At 37.9% G+C, this 19,916-nt stretch overlaps 1 protein-coding gene across 1 annotated transcript in view; it reads left to right on the plus strand.

Moving 5' to 3' along the window:
- Nucleotides 1–19,916, plus strand: part of kcnh5a (potassium voltage-gated channel, subfamily H (eag-related), member 5a) — a gene marked incomplete at both ends in the record, with an annotated part of 75,238 nt that overhangs the window by 30,215 nt on the left and 25,107 nt on the right. Inside the window, one exon of the mRNA XM_079475511.1 lies at nucleotides 358–787. Coding sequence (XP_079331637.1) covers nucleotides 358–787 — 430 coding nt within the window. The remainder of the gene's footprint in view (nucleotides 1–357; nucleotides 788–19,916) is intronic.

A 19,916-nucleotide genomic window follows, 5' to 3' on the forward strand; every position in this document is an offset into this window, starting at 1 on the left:
TCTTCTTCATTAAGGAGATCTACTGTTGGATTCATCTTAATTGTGCAGCCAAGGAACCACAGGGAACCTCCCATCTTTTCTTCCTTCTTTGACATGAAAGGTGTCAGATCAAAGTGGCCTGAGGGAACAGGTCTATGGAGCTATATGACACAGATCCACCTGGAATTATTCATGTTGGGAACATAGCTTCATGGGGTCTTCATGCCTTGATATTGAGTTTTGAAGTCACAATACAGTCTTAACTACAGTATGCCTTTCAAGAGCATTTTATGAGTAGCCAATATGCTTGGCCTAAAAGACATGTATGAACCAATAGGTCAAATTTTAACAATCTCTTACTATCATTTTCTTCACCAGGGTCTAAGCAGCCTGTTCAGCTCCCTGAAAGTGGTGCGTTTGCTTCGTCTGGGTCGAGTGGCACGCAAACTGGACCATTATCTGGAATACGGTGCTGCTGTGTTAGTTTTACTGGTCTGTGTGTTTGGTCTGGTGGCGCATTGGCTGGCCTGCATCTGGTACAGCATTGGTGATTATGAGGTCATCGACGAGGCCACCAACAGCATCAAGACGGACAGCTGGCTTTACCAGTTAGCCATCAGCATTGGCATGCCATACCGGTACAATGCCAGTGGTTCTGGCCAATGGGAGGGTGGCCCCAGTAAACACACGCTCTACATATCTTCTCTCTATTTCACCATGACAAGTCTCACCACTATTGGGTTTGGAAACATTGCTCCAACTACAGATGGGGAAAAGATCTTCTCTGTGGCCATGATGATGGTGGGCTGTAAGTACAACCAGATTTTCCTGCTTTATTGATGTTGTGTCTAAGCTAGACCTGCACCAAACCAGTCTGAATGAGCATGGATATAGATGGTGGTCTTTTCAGCAGGGAATACACTTAAAACAACATTAGACTAGACGCTTATTACATTCACACCAATCAAGGCATGTCAGGAACCATAAGTGCTACTCAGAAGCACTGCAGATACATTGAAAGCTATCATATGGCGGCATCACATAATTTGATATACTGTATTGCAATTTTCCATTCTTGCAGGCTTTCTGTCTGTAATAACATCTGCATCATGTCTCGATAAGACTTCGGATCTTTGAAAACATTTCCTGAAACTTCTCTCTCTAACCTGCTACATTCAATCAGAAACAAACCACAGCAACCAGTCTTTGCTTATGGCTGGCTAGTCACTTGCTATTATCTTCACGGTACCTTCCCCAGTGATCCTAAGTCTAACACATTCTAAAAGCCAAAAACATATTTTATTCAAATAATTCTGATTTCATGGGGAGTTCAACATGCCAAGTTGATATAATTTCAACTACATGCAGCGCTGCTCTTTAGTAGCACATTGGCATGGCCATATCTGTTATTTTGTTATTGCATCACATCTTTAATGCGTGTCTTAAGCCCTCTGCGCTTTTTTAAAAGCGTTTTTGAGCGTTCCGTAGAATGATTTGTTGCCTTAAATATCTTGTTTGGATAGGACGTGATCTCAGTGTTATATGGGTCAGCACAACATAAACAAAAATGACAGAGTTTGCAGAGCCTTTAAAGATTTAATTGGAAGGTTGACTAAAGATCATTTACACAAGTATGATTTGGGAGGATGATTTTAGATTACTTTAATAGCACAGATCGGTTTAAATTGGATCAATGTTGATATTTTTCTAACTGTAGTAGTGTTGCAGTGCTGATGCTAGCTGTCCGTTTACCGTTGGGTTGTTCTGCGCTGTCTGAGCCTGTGTAATGCTGCTTTCTGTACACACAGCAGCAGATGGGGAGTTGGCCCTGCGTTCTTTCTGCGGATTTATCTCACACTGCTACAGTATGGTGCATTGTGTAGTTGGGTATTGCATTAGCTAAATCACACTATTACTAAATTATGATGAATAAGACATATTGCATTAATGAATCATGAATTTATAAAGATTAGCGGATTTACTCGAGCTGAGTTTAATTGCCAGTTCACAGTGTGCCATAGCATATTTATGTTAATCACCGATCTGTGCCTATACATCACAGTGTGATGTTGCTGAATCAGGGTTTGGTGAAGTATAAATGCAAGTGGATTTAGATTAGATCGGGGGAATTAGTATTAGGGTAATTACCATGTTAAAGCCAGTTGTACTGATCTGGGCCTATTTGTTTGAGTGAAATAGAGCTACCCCCTTCGCTTCTTTCGCTGAGTCCCCTGTTCTCCTTTGGTGCATAGATTAGCTTTGTTCTTCTTTCACATAAATCCTGAGGATCTGGAGTTGTTAGGGCTGTGTGTGTGTGTGTAAAGCTTGTCAGCACGCTAACTTTACAAGACTTACAACGTTGCAAGTTCTAATGTCTAATCATAGTATACATGTCTGAGTAGGACACAACAGTGCCAACCCACTTTTTAAGACATCTTAGATATGAACATTTTTAAATATGAAATTTTTTGCCCATACATTTTTTTCTGTTCAGTTTTTAAAACAGAAACCAATAGCAAAAAACGTAATGTAATTGTAAATGTAAAATATAATTTTACGCCATATTATGGTTATATTTCGCTGTTGTCCTTCTGAAACCTTGTATCTCCATATTCTGTGATTTTGTATTTTTTGCCATAAATCATTTATATTAGTCACACTTTATGTTTATCACTGGGTTTTGCAAATATCCAACCAATTAAAAGTATTAAAAAGCTATTGTCAACCTTGACAAATCAGTAAGCAATAATTGGATAGGCTCAACGTTTTTTCCATTTCCTGAAAAACATAAAATTTTCAGAAAAACACTAACAATATTTTAGAAATAGGCTAAAAATGTACATGTTGGTGAAAAAGAACATCTTATTATACGTTAATGTTATTTTACGTTTGGTTCTAGTGCCCCAGCTACCGTTTTTTATACGTTTTACGTTTTTACGTGTACAAACCCACTCATCAGGTTTTATCCTCCATGACTTTCCCAAAGTTTAATCTGATGAACATAGCCACTAGATATGTTTTTACAACATAGCATCTACTAATAACATACAGTAAAGAGAAATAGCTTTTACAATTCGAAGAAATTCTTGAGAAAATATATAAGACAGTGTTTGAATATATTTATTAGCTCCTTTATTCCTATGCCTCCTCCTTTTGTGGTCCTTTGCCATCTCATCGTTTCCTTTGCTGTCGTCTCACCTCTCAAGACAGTACACACATATAATGAGTGCCTGGACATGAATCATGATGGGCACAAACTGCGAGCTGAGGCCGCATATCTAAAACATAAAAGGTTACCGATCTCAAGTCTCATAATGTGTGTTTTACTTGAAGAGGGACTGAGAGAAAGAGTATTCCCAATACTCAGTTAAGAGACTAACAAAACACTTTCCTGTAATCTTCTTGCTCACATGCTTGAATAAGGGTGCAAGACATATACACAAGGCAACAGTTCAGATCAACCCAAGGGTAAGCATAAAAACATTTTATTCTGTCAGGGGTAACATGGACAGTATGCTGAGTAAGGAGTAACTCCTCAGGGCCACACTGTCATGTGACCACTGCCACTTAGGCCCCAATTCTACCTTTCTATTGTTTGGCAGTGACCAGAACACTTCAGCAGCAGAGTTCAATCAGCAGCAATGGTATCTCTCATGGGTTTTCCCAAGGTTTAAGTGCTCTGGTTGCACCAATATGAAGGCGTCTCCATCTCACAGATCTCGCAGTACCCATAATGGGCCCCCAGTGCTTGTATCTTTGACCATCTCACTGTTGTAGGAGACCATTACAGACAGCGCATGAGGCATTTGTAGATTTGCAGATCTATGATGTCTATATAATGACTTATTTCAAAGACATTCTGGGAGATGTAAACAACGCTGATCCAGAAGCACTTATACAGTGTAGTCAGAAACTACTTTCATCTTTTAACTTTTCAGTTTTTAACCATCTGTACACTGATAAATATGTGATATGTCTATTAATTTCCGTGTAACCGGCAGAGACATAAAAAGACAAATTATTCTATTAAAATCTCTACTTCCTTTATTAGAGTCTTGTTCCCTCTCTGTTTTCTTACCCTTGTGGTCCTTTATTTTAAAGTCATTCTTTCATTCTTTTTCTGTTCCTTTTCTTTCCTCATTTCTTCCTGACACCCTGATGTTCTGATGTTGTTGTGTGCACTCGCTGATTGTGCCCTGCTGAAGCTCCCTGCATCCTAAACGTTTGCGTTGAAGAAGTGACAATGCCCATTGCATCATCCTTAGTGGCTCTCCATTCCCACATCCCAACAACGTGACGTGATTTGACAAGCTCTTCACTCCGGATTAGACTGAAATGAGATGGCAGATATAGTGTAGCTTTAGGCATTTGCGAGGTCAAAGTCAACTATGTGCACTGGGTGGCAAATGCTTCCAGTTAATAACAATTTAATATGACTTTAAAGGTAAATTATCCATTGAGGTGCCTTTGAATTTAAGTATGTTTTTTGGTGCGTCACATGCGACATTGTTTTTCATGTGACTGATAAAATAAGGAAAGTAAGCATCATTATATATTTTAATAATCTGATGGATCCTCCAGATTTAATCTCAGGAACCTTCAGATTTATATTAGTCTCCTGTTTCAGGAATAATTAAAGGGACAGTTTACCCCAAAATAAAAATGTTGTCATTCTTTATTCACCGTTTTTCCTCGTATGTCAATAATTTCAAGGTGGTGAGGCTTGTTTATATCCAGTGTGTGGAAGGAATGCATTCATGCGTCTGTGAAGTTATTGATCTGCTGTCTCTAACTAATTACTTTGCTCTGGCTGGCCAGATGGCATTTGACCATTTGCTTTCCGATAAAACAATGTGCATCTTGATAGAGTTTCCTCTGTGGTTCTAGACATGAGGGCATCATGCTCTATCTAGACTTCAGGGCTAGATTTAGAAAATAATCAAAATATACATATTTTGTGTAAATACATGAATAAAATATGTATAAAAAAATACATGAATTACTGAGTGATGATTCAAATGAATCACAATTAATGACATATGTAACTAATGTAAAATTGACTTAAACAATGTTAATTTGACAGTCCTAATTTGAAAACCCGGAATTTTGTTCTACCGTAGAATATAAAGAATAGATGCATTCAATTGGCATGGAAGACTGTGTATTTGAAACATATAACTAAATAAAATTAGTATATTGTTAATGATTAGTAAATTAGTAAAATATAATTAGTAAGATTAGTAATATAATAAAATTTGTGTCTCCTCTGCCTGCTTGCCCCTCATGATCCCTGTTTCTTTCTCTGCCAAGAAATTTTCAGTTTGAACCTATTATGCAAAATCTAATCTTTTCCTTGCTGCTGACATGGTAAGCGTAACTCCTCCGCCAATTATACAGTATCTTTCGGCAAAAAGGGACAGTAGATAGATTGCATGTATAATGAAATACGTCATTATCTACCAGCATAGGTAGGAGCTAGAATCTGTCAGATGATTAAGGTCCAGAGGATTTATTGATCTTGCTTACTGTATCTGTGGTTTATCCAGTCAATTCCAATGACTAGTGCTGTTACTACTGTATATTGATTCTACGATCAATGTATTACAGAAACAGTGAATAGCTGAGGTTGTTGCCAAAGTGAGTGTCATTGAAGAACAAAGCTGTACGAAGCAGGAGAGGTGTAAGACTATTTTATTCATGAAAACACTTCAATAGCCTATACTGAGAGTATTTTATTTGTAAAATTAAAACTAAGTTAAATAAAGATGTATATTAAATACTTAGTAGAATTTTATTCTAAATTATCATATTACATTTTATATGTGAAATGAAACTGCGATGTAGAAAAGCTTTTTGCATAGAGATATGAACCATCAAAGGCGATAAGGTTTAGCTAAGAGCGTTCCAGACCAACCTTACGAAAGTATGACTTACAGAAGGTATACTTAACTAAGACGGTTTAAGTAAACATGTATTAACGATAAGGTAAAGTTTAAGGTATAACTTAAGTACGACGTAGCATTAAGAAGGTTTGCGGGAACCCAGCCCTGGTCTTATATCTAGCCTGGCCCACATATGGAAGCAAACACATAAGTCCCTCTTTGCTCTTCCTGATTGCCAACAAGCACATGTTGAACACTGTTCAGTGTTGTTTCTATACATTTTTTAAGGATATAAGGACTTTAAGGTTAAAAAAAATGATTCTTTCACACTGACTTCTTTCCGAAAAATCCCCAAAGTGTTGTTTGCTTAATTTTTCTTAAATGTTTTCTTTCCTGCTCGCTGACTGTCTCAGTTGTTATTTCGCACTCTTGCGGTTGACTGTGCTAGCTCCTCCCCTTTCTGCTGCATATTCAACAGAGAGGAAGAAATGGAGAGCAAAGAAATGTATTCTTTAGACTAGACTACTACAATTTTTACAGGCTGTATGCAGTATATGCAAAGCCAAAGCACAATGAAATAAAGCAACTTATGATTTCGGGGGTTTACATATGCTGTTGTCCAGTTTCATATTTGCTCAGTGACAGTCATTACATTCGGGGGTTGACTCAAAACATTCGGGGCTGAAGCCCCGGCAAAATCGTCTGGCGCCGCACCTGACATAGAGTATTTCTCTTTTAAAAAAAAAACAAGTACCATTGTTCTAGTTAAAATATGACAGTTAGCGCATTTGAAGAGATGGAATAGTCCTCAGGTCACGCGCAGGCACAAAGGCCTCAATTGTGCCTTTAGTAGCGGCAACCATAGTGATCAAATGCCATCGTCTATGACTGAGCTGGTGATTTTTCTGGACTGAAAAAATGGATGGCATAGCTGACACATAAAGACAATGAAGAGACAAAAACAATCACCTTGTCCCCCCAGTCCCCCCAAACAGTCTCCCCCAGTCATTCCTGACGCAGGCTGCCTCCATGAGCGAGTCAAAAAGTCCACTTGTCTCCATTTCTAAAAGCTTTCCCAAATAAAATAGTTTGCTACTGTTTCGACCTTGCATACATAGTAATTGGGCTTTGAACTGCCGATCAGTCCGGCATGGGAGACGGGCACTCTAATGAGGCGACTAGCATTTGTTACCAGCCATTTGTAGGGAAACCCCCTTCCATCAGTTTGCAATAGTGTTTCAGTGGTCGGAAGTCCCCTCCAGATGTCCAACTTGACACATTGAGCTTTACTGGTCCACATGAGCTCCCGCCCCCCGCAAGCTCCAAATGGCCATCCGTACCTGTTTCTGTGCGCCAAAATTTAAACAACTGTCATTTATTTATCACTTTCAGTGGAGAAGCCCTTCCCCCACATACAGTATATACCACATATACTGTATTTCCCATCAGCTTGCTATCATGTGCCGTGAACGCCTCTCTCTGGGGGATCTGATAGAAACACACACAGGCACTATCATGAATAATTAGGAGGAATGTCTCATGAATAATTATGAGAAAAAGCCCCGTCACAACCTGTGTTGTGGCAAAAATAGCGCACAAAGCTCAAAATGAACTCGCTTTCGACAGCAAACTGATTTTTTTTTGTAGCACAGATGTGTATGCTTTTGTAAAAATCAACTTTAGATCATTTTTAGGAATTGAGCTACAACCAAAAAGCTTTACGTTCTACCCCGCTTTCCCCTAGTTTGTGTAAGATGTAAATTCCCTTGTTGTTGTAAGAGACTGGTCAGTGATGGAGAGTTGTGTGTTACAGTGGAGTTTATCTTAAAGGTACAGTGTATTTTTTGAGGATCTATTGACTGAAATGCAATATAATATACATAACTCTATCTTCAGAGGTGTATAAAGACCTTACATAGTGAAGCGTAAGCGTTACGTTTATTACCTTAGAATTAGCTATTTCTATCTACATACACTTCGGGTCCCTTTGCATGGAATTCGCCATGTTGTTTCTGCAGTAGCCCTAAACGGACAAACTGCTCCAAAGAGCGCAAGCAAAAACGTAATGACATCTTAGTTCTGCGTCAGCCACCACAGTGCGTTGAAAGACAATTTTCAACCTTACCACTAGATGCCGCCAAATTTCATACACTGGACTTTTAAGTGTGAGTGACAACTCCTTTGGTAGAGTAGATTTTATTGCAAGGAGACTTAACGGCTAGTTATGTTGGGCTGTAAGGAATACTGTTTCCACTCGTTTCAAGGGAGGGGACTATTTTAAACAGCCATTAGGACTATCTGTTCATTTTACTCATTTAAGCTCAATGTTTATAAACTCCTGGTATACACTACATTCACTCATCTCTAACATAAATATTTTAATAATTCATTATTAATCAATTATTAAATGTCTGGCCATCTGGGATTTCGTTATGGATATTGAGGTTAGAACTGCGGTTATTTGGTAGTTTTTTGAGAATGCCATGAGTGAATACAAAGGTCCGCAAAGAATAATTACGATTATTGACACTTTGAATATAAATACATTTCTCATTAAATTACCCCAAAACAGATTTATTTAGTGGTACTTAGCTGACTTTCAAAATATGGAATAGTTAATGTATCAACAATTTATTTCTTCATCTCCTAAACAATTTCAGAACATTTGAGATAAAGTTGATATCTACTTGAACATCCATTTTGTTCCTGTACTGAGTAACCTCTTAGCAATACGATTTCTTCATGGTGTGACTCCAATATGACAGCACACAGGAGTCTCATGCCATATACTGTATGACAGGTGTGAAGAGACATGCTGTCAAACATACTGTCCTGGATTAATTCTGATGCTTATGTCAGGTGTCATCTTGCTGAGAGGAAAACTCTGCTAATGACATTATCATGACTTCTCATAGTAATTTAATTGACATTGTTTTGTATCACTTATTCATGAGTCAATTACAAATGAAAGGACAGAATAGGTGTTGCTTTGTCTCTTTAGGAATATTCAAGCAGGGGAGCGATACAAATGTGAGTGAAAATACAATGCAGAGACAGAGAAAACTAGCTTGATGGACAGAAATTGTGTCTGCCTTCAGGCCCTGTAGTAATTACTGAACTTGACCGTGTATGTTAGGCATCCATCCATGTTGGGCTGATACTGGAAGTCAGCCAGCGTTATTTCTCCAAGCACAAGAGCATTTCAGTAGCTTACAATTACTGACTCATCTGGGTCATTGCTTCTAAAAGGCTGAAATATTTATTGCATAAAAAACTCCAAAAGACTTTACACCACTTAAGTGCCCTTTATTGATTCCCCAATCTTCTGTTGTGTCATTTAATCACTCAATTTATCGACAGGTGTATTATATATTTATTAAATTAATAAATTCAGCACAAATATACTTTGTTGTTCAGATTAGGCTCCTGAGACTTGGCACATTCACGAAAATAAGTGCTATATCACTGGGACAGGTAAAGGGATAGTTCCCCCCAAAATAACAATTCTGTCATCCTTTATTCACTTTAATGTCATTCATAACCCGTATATTGTCTTTGTCCTTCCAAAACCTTGTATGTCCAAATTAGCTGTTTTTCAGGAATTGGAAAAAAACTGTGCTTTTTACATGATTAAATACTGTGTTGTTTAAGTTGTCGAAACACTTTTTAATACTTTTTATTTGGTAAATATTAGCAGCGTAAACTCAGCGACAAACATAGAGGGCAACTTATAATAATGTTTTTTGGTTAAAAAATTATTATCATGAAATACGGTTTCAGACAGACAGCAGCGATCTGATTCTTTATTGAGTGGGACACAAAAGAAGATATTTTGGGAATTGTCTCAGTGGTTTTGTGTCCATACAATTGAAGTCAACATTGGCCAATGCTGTTTAGTCAAAAGCATTCCTAAATATATCTTGTGGTGTGTTCAGCAGAAGAAAGAAAGTAATGCAAGTTTGGAATAACATGAGGGATACGATTTATTTCAGCTCTGAACATCATACTAGAACCAAAAATCTAGAAGAATTGATGTGTTCAAACATAGCTTAGTGCGGTATGTCATTTGATACAAAATTTATATACATAGAAATTTGGAACCGACACCTTACTGTGACAGTGAATTAAATTTGACAGTTTTGTTTGTGGCTTAAAAGCAATATGCTATATTGTTTAAAAACAATACATGTGACGTGACTTAGTGCTTTATTACAGGGCTGGTATAAACATATCAAACAACATCACTGTGATCAGACCAGACGCTTTCTTTCTTTTCTTTTGTTTTTACCCCGCTGTCATTATTGTTGTGGGTTATTGTTATTGAGAGGGTTGCGCTCAACACATATTTAGGTTATAAAGTGGTGTTATTCAAAATACGTTTTCCATTTGTCTAGTTCAGGGTGCTTGCAGGAAAAGTTCTTAAAGTGATCATAGCTGAAAGCTGCTCGCCGCTCCATTTTCAGAGCCAGCGGTTGTTCCATTACGATCCACAGATTGGTCCTCCAAATAATTATTAATCTCAATACGAGGTTTTGGTGAAAATCGTGACAACTGCTTTTTACACAAAGTTTAAATAGTAAGTTCTGTTTACACCAAGTGAAAATAGCAGCATTTCTATGTGATATGCAATTCAAACTAACCAAAAATAGCTGCTGGGCCTATTTTTTTATTGAGTAGTTAGATGCTTTTTACTTATAAATAGTGGCAGATAACGTTACTATTTGCACCTCAGTATTGTTTTGCATTAAACATTATGCAATTAAAACAGACAGTAAATCATTATATTTATAAAAAAACGTACTGCTTATTGCGATATTAAAGCCCTATGCCTACCCCTAACTTTACCCTAAACCTAAAGTTTATGAATAATTAATTTAAAGTCTTAAATCAATTTTATTGAAAACAAATGCCTTTATGATCTGTAAAATGATAAATGTTTTCAGTGGGATTTAAAACCCGGTCTTCCAATGTCGCACTATACAGACTTTACACTTTATGCCACTCGAGTTGATATTTGAAATGGCGTCAATCTTACACTTTCTCTATTCCAATCACATATTGGTGGGCGGAGCTAGTGTAAATAGTCTCTGCCAACAAGGCGTGCTATTTGTACTCAGCCTTGTGGTTACAAATAGTAGCCGGCGATGTTCAGAGATAGAGACAGCCTGTCATGAATTAGGACAGGAAGAGAACCCAAGTGCAGGCAGACACGGGGATAACAATATACTGTAATTATAAAAACATGGCAAAACAAACATCCACGATGGGAAAACGCTAACTAAACTGGATACAAAAAACAGAAAACAAACTCATCCCACAAGGGGGGCAAACATAAACAACTAGGAATTAAACACAAAACTTGGAACCATACAGACACTACGACAAGACCAGACCAGACCAGAGAACTTGGAAACATGTACAGGGAAGAGGTACAACGAACGAGCACAAGACAATAGACAAGAGGGCATTTTATAGGGAGACTAACAACACGAAGACTTAACATAAACTCAAAACAAGAACTACAAATACACTGAACTAGACTTGACAAGACACATGGACTCACCACACAACCACAATGAACCAGCACAAGACAGAAGACACAAGGGCATTAAATAAGGGAGCAAATCAAGAGGGAAACAGGTGAAGGGCATTAATCAATAACGAGGGTAACGAGAGGATGGGAACAAAGACGAGACAGGAGAGAGAGTATGGAAGGCCATAAGAACAATAATTGCCTCTCTCCACACAACACATGAGATTCTGTCATGATCCTGCCACTAAACCAAGAGAAACATGACATGATGCAGCAGAATCATGACACAGCCTTCATAGGCAGTTTAACAGAAGTCTATTTGAATTATAAACAGAGAAAGTCTTTGCAATTACTTATCACATTTTAAAAAGCCACAATACTAATATAAGCTAGAAATGCAATCAAAAGTTACAGATAGTCAAAATTAAAAGTACATTTCCACAAACCTTTTTTCCACAAATCACCTTCCTCGCATGTTGTTATGAAAACAACAGGTCTCTGTCATTGGTAAGCTGTGAAAAAGGTGCTTGACGTAGGGCGTTTTCGTTCTGAAAAGTTTCAACCTCAAAAGACGCTCTGAGCTGAAGAAAAACAAGCAGAAAAAGACGTGGAAAAAAAGACGCAGAAGAAAAGCACTGCATTATAATGTAAAACAGACGCTTGCAGCTTCAAAAAATAGTCAAGTGTGAACACGGCCTTACCTGTTATCTTCAACCTATCAGACGGACCTCCTATTTCCGCTCATGGCAGAATAGCTTGTCTAGCTTACGTGTTGCATTGAAAAACACTTCTCTTTAACATCTGTATGTACTGTACTGTACTTTTTCAGTGCTTTGTTGCCATGCTCACCTACCGTCGCCCAGCAATGACTTATTAACTTGGAAAAAGCATGTGAATATCTTCATGAAAAAGTATTTTGATATCTCTTCTGAAGAACATGCTTAAAGTCCTCCCAGAAGGTTTTGTCTCACCCTGTTGGTATTTCTACTTTAAATTTTCATCTGTGCCTGCAGGTCCTACAAATACAGTTTTTACGGGGTTTGATTGCTATATATGGCGGTTGGTATTCTCACAGAGGCAATAACAACTGTTGTGTTTGTTTTTGCTGATGGCACACCGAGAATGATCAAAGAAGCTCACTCAGCCAGATTGGTAATTTTTGGAAAGGTTGCTTTCATATTTCTTGCTCTTAGTTGATCTCATCTATATAAAGCGTGTTTGGTGCTAGACACGTCTATAAATATATTTAGTGTGTGAATTTCTGTTCCTTCAAGACCCTAAAAAAGCACTACTGAATATTATTAAGTCAGTCAACTGTCTCTTTTCAACTTCCTGGTCTTTTAAAGAGATTTGATTAAGTTGTTTCATAGGGCATACTGTCGCACAATTGGGGCAGACAGAAACACAGATATAGAAACAATGAATATTAATCTTAAAGAAACTTCTATTTAGAAACAAAATCTATTTAGATTGAAAAACGTAATGGAACATTTGTTAACTTGATTTAAGCACTATTCTACGGGATTAGTATTATCTGGGACCACGTGTGATTTAGAAATGACCTCCCCACATCTGTATATCCCTACATGGCGCATTAGCACAGTATAAGTGAAGCCTGTGATTTTACTCAAATTCGGGGACTTATTTGCTGGAAATGATCACAAGGCTTGGCCATTAGTTTATATACAGTATATATATAGTTGTATAGTGTATAACGGTATTTCTGTGATGGATGAATGGTAGTCTACAGGACATATAAATGTATTTGGTCTTGGCGGAATAGATCTGCTACGCTGCTGCGGCGGAGCAAGTACAGAGACTTGCTACTGCCAATACATCCTCAACATACTGCTTGTGTGCATGTAAGGAATGCTGCAGCTGCACAAATAACAGAAAGAATAACCCCTGTATAGCGTACATGATCACTTTGTTGCAGATCTATACACGTGAAGCTGGGTAAGGAGGAGAGTTTCTGAGCGAGCTGCACTGCTACGACACTCACTGGCCTTGATTTAAATGTTGAGCAGGAAGCTGATTGGCTGCTGATACAGAAGGAACCAATCGGATGCGCCGTTGGGTGAAGTAATTATGTCAGATTGGGCTAGTTTCATGCCAAAACTTTCACTGTTATATGACCTTACCTCAGCATTTGAGACCCGCGATCGAGTTCGGGAATCTTCCTCTGTCCGGTCCGCAATCGCGCCACGGTTAGCTTCCAAAATATCTAACAGAAAGGGAGACTCCCATCCAAAACGGCAGGGTTGGCAAGTATGGATATGACCCAGTAACCGAAATAATATCAAAACCTCCATTATAAGCAAACGTTGGATAAAACCTCGAAAAAGGACATATTAGCCCACCAAATCGCAGAGATGCCAATTCGCAAAGAACTAAAATTATGATAGGACCTCGGTGTTCGTCAAAATATAGTAGGTCACTTGCCGGGGTATTTTGACAGACATGGCCGATTCGCATGGGATTAAGATCACAGACAACCTCTGCAATTATTACAAATGACTACATGTCCCCAGGTAATACTAATCCCGTGCGAATAGGGCTTTATTGATTATTTCAGTGCAACTTTGTACTGTACGCTCAATGCTTACATCATTAGTCACCGTCTCTTTTCCCACCTTCAGTGACCCTCAATATGCCATGACACTGATGGATAAAAGTCAGAGACACCGGAAGACAGTTTTCTACAATTTGCAGATTTAATTGGTCTCCTTAAATCTGAACTACATACTCATTACTGCTTAAAGGTCCCATTACCATCAAGCCCCTGAGCAAAGTGCTTAACCCCAGGTTGCCCTCAGGGATGCTTTTCCTGCATTTCATGTCTTTGACTGCAGTCATGTCTATTGTATTGTCCCTATTCAAATAAAATGTTTATAAAAAAAGTAGAAGCATAACATGTTGACATTTTTATTCTAACTTCCTCAATGTCAACCTAACACCATCTCATTAGTGTTAATCATAATTCCTTATAGGATTGCCTGGTGTGTGGTAAGTGATAAATCAGTGGTTAGATGCAATGAAAACTACTGTATCTGGAATACCTGATGTAAAAATTGCCCAACATTGCACATTTTTAAAGCTATCTAACTGAATTATTTCTACATATTAACAAATATAAGCCAAAATGTACAGGACTCATGGCATGTACGGATGCTTTGCTGAACCCTGAACTATTGTTGTTGAAAGTTGAAGGATCTAATAGGAGAATCAAATAAACCAATTTGCTTTTTAAGTCTGCTTTAAATTTTAAGTCAAGAGTCATTGCTAAAATGTGCAAGAATCGAATACCGAATGTTGACAGCATCCTTGTAACCAAAACTACAATGCCGTAAGAGGAAAAATGTAGTCAAAAGTGCCCCAGAACGGTTTGCTGTCCTACATTCTTCAAAATATATTCTTTCAACAGAACAAAACAAGGAAAGTAATGTTCCTATTATGGTACTCAATGGGGTCCAATAACTGTTTATCTTAAAGTCACCAGAACAAAGACATTTATACAGATTTGGAAAAATTTGAAGGTTAGTAAATGTTCACAGAAATCAGATTTTTGGGTGAACTATATCTTTAAATAAGACCAAATCAAATAAGAAAACTCCAAGGACAAAAGTAACAATAATGTCCTCTTAGGGTCGGAACTTTATGTACAGTAAATATAGCGACTGTGGTAACATCTGGCTTTCAGTATCTGCTCACTGGGGTAAAGTTCTTACTGTATCCAACTGTGAAAGACCTGCAGTTCCCACAGTCTTAAAGGGTAAATTCATCCCAAAATCTAACTTGTGTGATTTCTTTACTCACCCACATGATGTTAAACATGCCTTGGGATCTCCTGGCATCTTTGGAGCACAATTAAAGATATTAAGTTGAAATCCTAGAGATCCTCCTCATAGACATATTGGTAATAGTTGTTGTCAAGGCTCAGAAAAGTATTAAAGACATCGATACATTGGCCTTCCGCTCATAGTGGGTCAGTTGAATTATTTTGAAGCGACGACAATACTTTATGTTCGAAAAACAAATGCACTTCAACGTATGCGCATTCGGTAAAAAAGTGCAAGTCTTCCTCAATATCGAAATCATCAGACATTTTGCAAAGATCATCTTATATACAGCGTGGGTCTGCTTGTAAACACAGAATTGCGCTTCCGGGTTGTCAATCAGAACCCTGGTGTCTGCCCCCACGGAATGCGCATGCGTACAAAGTGCTCTCGCACCATAGACTGACAGGACTGAGGAGAATATATCGATTAAGGTCTTTATTTTGGTTTGTTTTTCGCACATAAAGTATCGTCCTTGCTTCCAAAAATGTAGCCACTATGAGCGGACGGATCAATTTAACGTTGTCTTTAGTACTTTTCTGGATCTTATTATGTCTATGAGGAGGCCTGGAAATCTCTCGGATGTCAGCTGAAAATCTTTATTTGTGCTGTGGACAACATGTTTACCGTCATGAGATTAAATAAATCACACAAATCAGATTTTGGGATGAATTTACCCTTCCATATATACATCAAAGAAGCACTTGTGAGCACCAGCGTGACTCTAAAACAGATCATGCTGATGAAGAACATCACACCTTGTTCCTGCTCCTAATAGAAAAGACAACTGAAGCTTCAAAAGCCCTGAATAATTTTTTTCTACAGTAGTTGATGTATCTGCAGAATAATAAGATGATAGCCTATGACACGCATATGCATATATACAGTATATACATCACACTCCTCACACAGAACAATGATGATGGCGCTAAAATGACATTATTAAGAGATGCATTCTAAATTATCGTCATAATTCAAAGGAAATAAGAGACGCAACAAAAGCAGTCCAAAATAGCACTAAACAGACAAACGGTAAACAGCATTTGCATGATTTGTTCATGACGCAGTGCAGGCTGGTAAATGACTTCACCATTCAGTGTAAATCACAGAGCCCCCCTCTATCCACCCCCTGAAAATAAAATAGTATAATGTGGGGGGGCTTTGGGCCAGGTGATGTAAAAAAATATGTCATCTGGTTTAGTTTTTCTTCTCCTCGTACTATACAATACATTTCATTATATCCGGATGTGGCAGTCTCATTAGCAAAAGAACACCCCAGTATCGCAACACACCACAAACATTGCACAGAATGTTTCTCTGTGCCAAAAGTTTTGGGCTGGAGGCTGAATTGAAATAAATCTAAATTCCTCCAAATGCGTCTCAGACTCATGTAATAACAACAAGCTACTGCGAAACCCTGGGATTCAGCCCCGCATAATTGTCCACATGTAGATTAGCTTTGTGTTCGTCATTTCTACTTCCATGTATTAAGTCTAGTTAGTCTGAGACCGCATTGCTGTGCTCATTATTGAGACGTCTTCATCGCAATTACTCTTGCAGGATTTGTGTGGACTCGGCAGGGTTGCATCTCACGACTCTGTGCCACCGGGCAGTGTAACTCGCTGAAGAAGCCTATGAGTCAGTCCTGTAAATATTTAATAAGAGCTTGGATATTGAGCAGCGGAGCTATTACAAGGGATTGATTTTGTAGTACCGTCATTGCTCCTAATATTACTGTCACATCTTTGAGATTGTCACCTCTTCAGTGTGGCGATGAATCATTCATTTGATGCTTTGAGAGAAGGCTATTTTTGTGGAATCGTTTTGAGAAGGAGACCTTTGTCAAGGTTTGAATGCATCAAAAGCGACACTTTTAACCCAGTGCTTAATGTAAATCCTTAACTGTTCTCAGACTCTAAAGTGAGAGTACACAGGACTCAATTGATATTAATAGTCTACTCTAACCTTCAATAGAGTTTTTGTGCATAAACTACTGAAGCAAGACCCTTTAGACCAGGGATCAGTGTTGAATACTGCATACTGCAACCGTTATATTTCAAGGTAAGAATGAAACAACAATGATTATACGTCTTAAACTCAAACTCAAATTTATAATGTTTATTTAACTAAAATGTGATAACCTCAATGACTTACATCTTCGACTTACATCATCGATGACAAGCCGACAAATGTGACCCTCCGGAAGACGCACCTCAAATCCTGGCCAGGACATGTCCGGGAAAAATGGCACGTATGGTCTATCTAATGTGCTAGCAATCAAGTTAAGGTACTGGTGGAATATACAGGACAGAGTTCTGTTGTAAAAAAGTGCTATTAAAATGAGGCAACCTTGTCTCATAGGAATACGTACCTCTGTACACTTTTTGCAGCTCCACAACAATTTCTCATTTTAATCTATTGGGAATAATACTTTGTTGTCAGTAAGATATTTCAGAATCTAACTCCTATAATATACCCCCTGAACTTTAAACCTTTGAATCATTTTAAGATAGTCTCTTCTTCCTCAATCACATCTGTATACCGTAACAGCACTGGGGAACCTTCACAGTGCATGAATCATTTTACTGTAATTGCAAACGGTAAGGCTGCTTTTTTCCATCCTCACCGGGCACTGCATGAGTGGTCAAGCCCATTCTGAAATCCTCTGCAGTCCGTTACCTCTCTCTATTTTTTCATCAGCAATCATCAAAAGTGAATCCATGGGGCCTTTGTTATCCCCATTACCGTCTCAAAAAAAGACATCAAATTGGCTATTACCCTGACCTAATGAGAAGATGTCTGCTTCAGTGGAGAAGAGAGAATACATTTATGAAAACGATAGTGTCAGAAATGACGAATGTCTGGCCAACGCGCAGTTGTTCCTTTGCCTTCATCAATCAACGTTTATCCAACGCCCATAAGGATATAATATTCCTTCCTCATGAGGGGACCACCCACGGTCATGTCTTCAGTAGATTTGATTTGGTCTTGAATGTAAAGTAATGCAGAATTGATGGAGTTTGATGCTCTTGGAGAGTGAGTACGATGGGCGGTGATGGAAGCTGAGGAGATATTACAGTCCCACGTGTGCTCTGTCCTCCAAAGGGAGGTAATACAACGAGAGAGTTCTCCATTAGCGTTCCACTTCATCTTAATGGTGGTTGATGTGTGGTTGCAGGAACCCCCAGACATACACTGTTAAAAATCCCGTAAAAAAAAAAAGATTTTTGGTAGCTGGGCACCCGACGTATTCTGCAAAATTACATGATTTTATCTGTTTTCTTGTAAATTTGCCGTCTTTTTTGTAGTTTGATGTTTTTTTTACCGTATTCCAAAAAGAAACTGTAAAAAAGAAAATCCTGTTAAGAAACTGAAATTTTTGTGCAGCTGGGGCACAAGAAATATACCTTAATATTTTTCCTGTGGATTTTTTTCTTTTATTTCTGTAATATGACGTTTTTTTACTGTATTTCAAAAATCTGTGAAAATCTGTTAATGAAACTAAAATGACAGTTTTTGGGGCATTATACGTGGAAAATCTGTAAAAGAAATAACAGTAAATTCTAAAATAAATTATGTATGCTATTTAAAATCTGCTACTTTTGTTTATAGGCATTCAGTTCAAAATCCTTTTTTCAACCGTCGGTAGATGTCACTGATCACTCTGGAGCTTCCAATTCAATTTATTTCAAAACTATTCACAATATAGCACTTTTCATAATTTCGCATTGTTTAGTGTTTAGTGTTTAGATTCTATGTGGGACCATCTTGAATTTGTTTTAATTGTTTTAGCAAACTCACTTTTAATGGTCATCTTGTTTTCGGAGAAGGATTGTACCACTAAGCTCTTTCTCTGTGAGACTGTGATATTCTGATTTCTCAGCTTCTCTGCTCTTTGCGCTGGAGGTAGTTGGTGCCTGTTTGCATGACCTTTATGGTAACAGTGGACTCATCCACTGAATGAAAACAGCCTCATCAATTAACAGTGAGCTCTGGCTAATCTCTGCTTAATAACTCATCAAACGCATATGCGCTGCTGTCTGATGTGGATTGTGTAAACTATCATTTATTGTGCCTCTGTGTAAAGCTGCTGTTAATAGCGTGCGGAAATTACTCAAGGTGCTTTGAGCTGGCAATATTGCTTCAGGACACCACAGTGATTTTTAGTGGTTTTTGTGTTCAATCATGATGCATTGCAAATAACTAATTATAATATGTAAAAATAGGTTAACATGGTATTCCTATAATACATATTATAAAATAACATACGCTACTGTTCAAAGGTTTTCTTTATTTGTATTTCTTACACATTTTAGAATAATAGTAAACTCATCAAACTAAGGAATAATATAATTGAAGCTATTGGACTCATATTGTTAAAGCATACAAAAGACATCAACTCAATGTTAAGTTGTAGCGTCCTCAAAGTAGCCACCCAAAATTGCACACTTTTATTTGCCTTAATCTTTAACGCACATATTGCTTACTTTTTCTTTATTATTTGGTCCAAGTCATTGTTGGCACACTTACAGTATATGGCATCTCTGTGTCTAGTTAAGGACAACACATTGTGCTGAATCAACATTAAATGACTCATAATAGGTAATTATCTAACATACCCTTTTAGATATGGCCTTCAGGTTTTTCAGATTATGAGTTTTGAAACATTTTAGTCAAGTGTTTCAA

The sequence above is a fragment of the Barbatula barbatula genome (assembly GCF_947034865.1).
Source record: "Barbatula barbatula genome assembly, chromosome: 15".
Classification (NCBI taxonomy): Eukaryota; Metazoa; Chordata; class Actinopteri; order Cypriniformes; family Nemacheilidae; genus Barbatula; species Barbatula barbatula.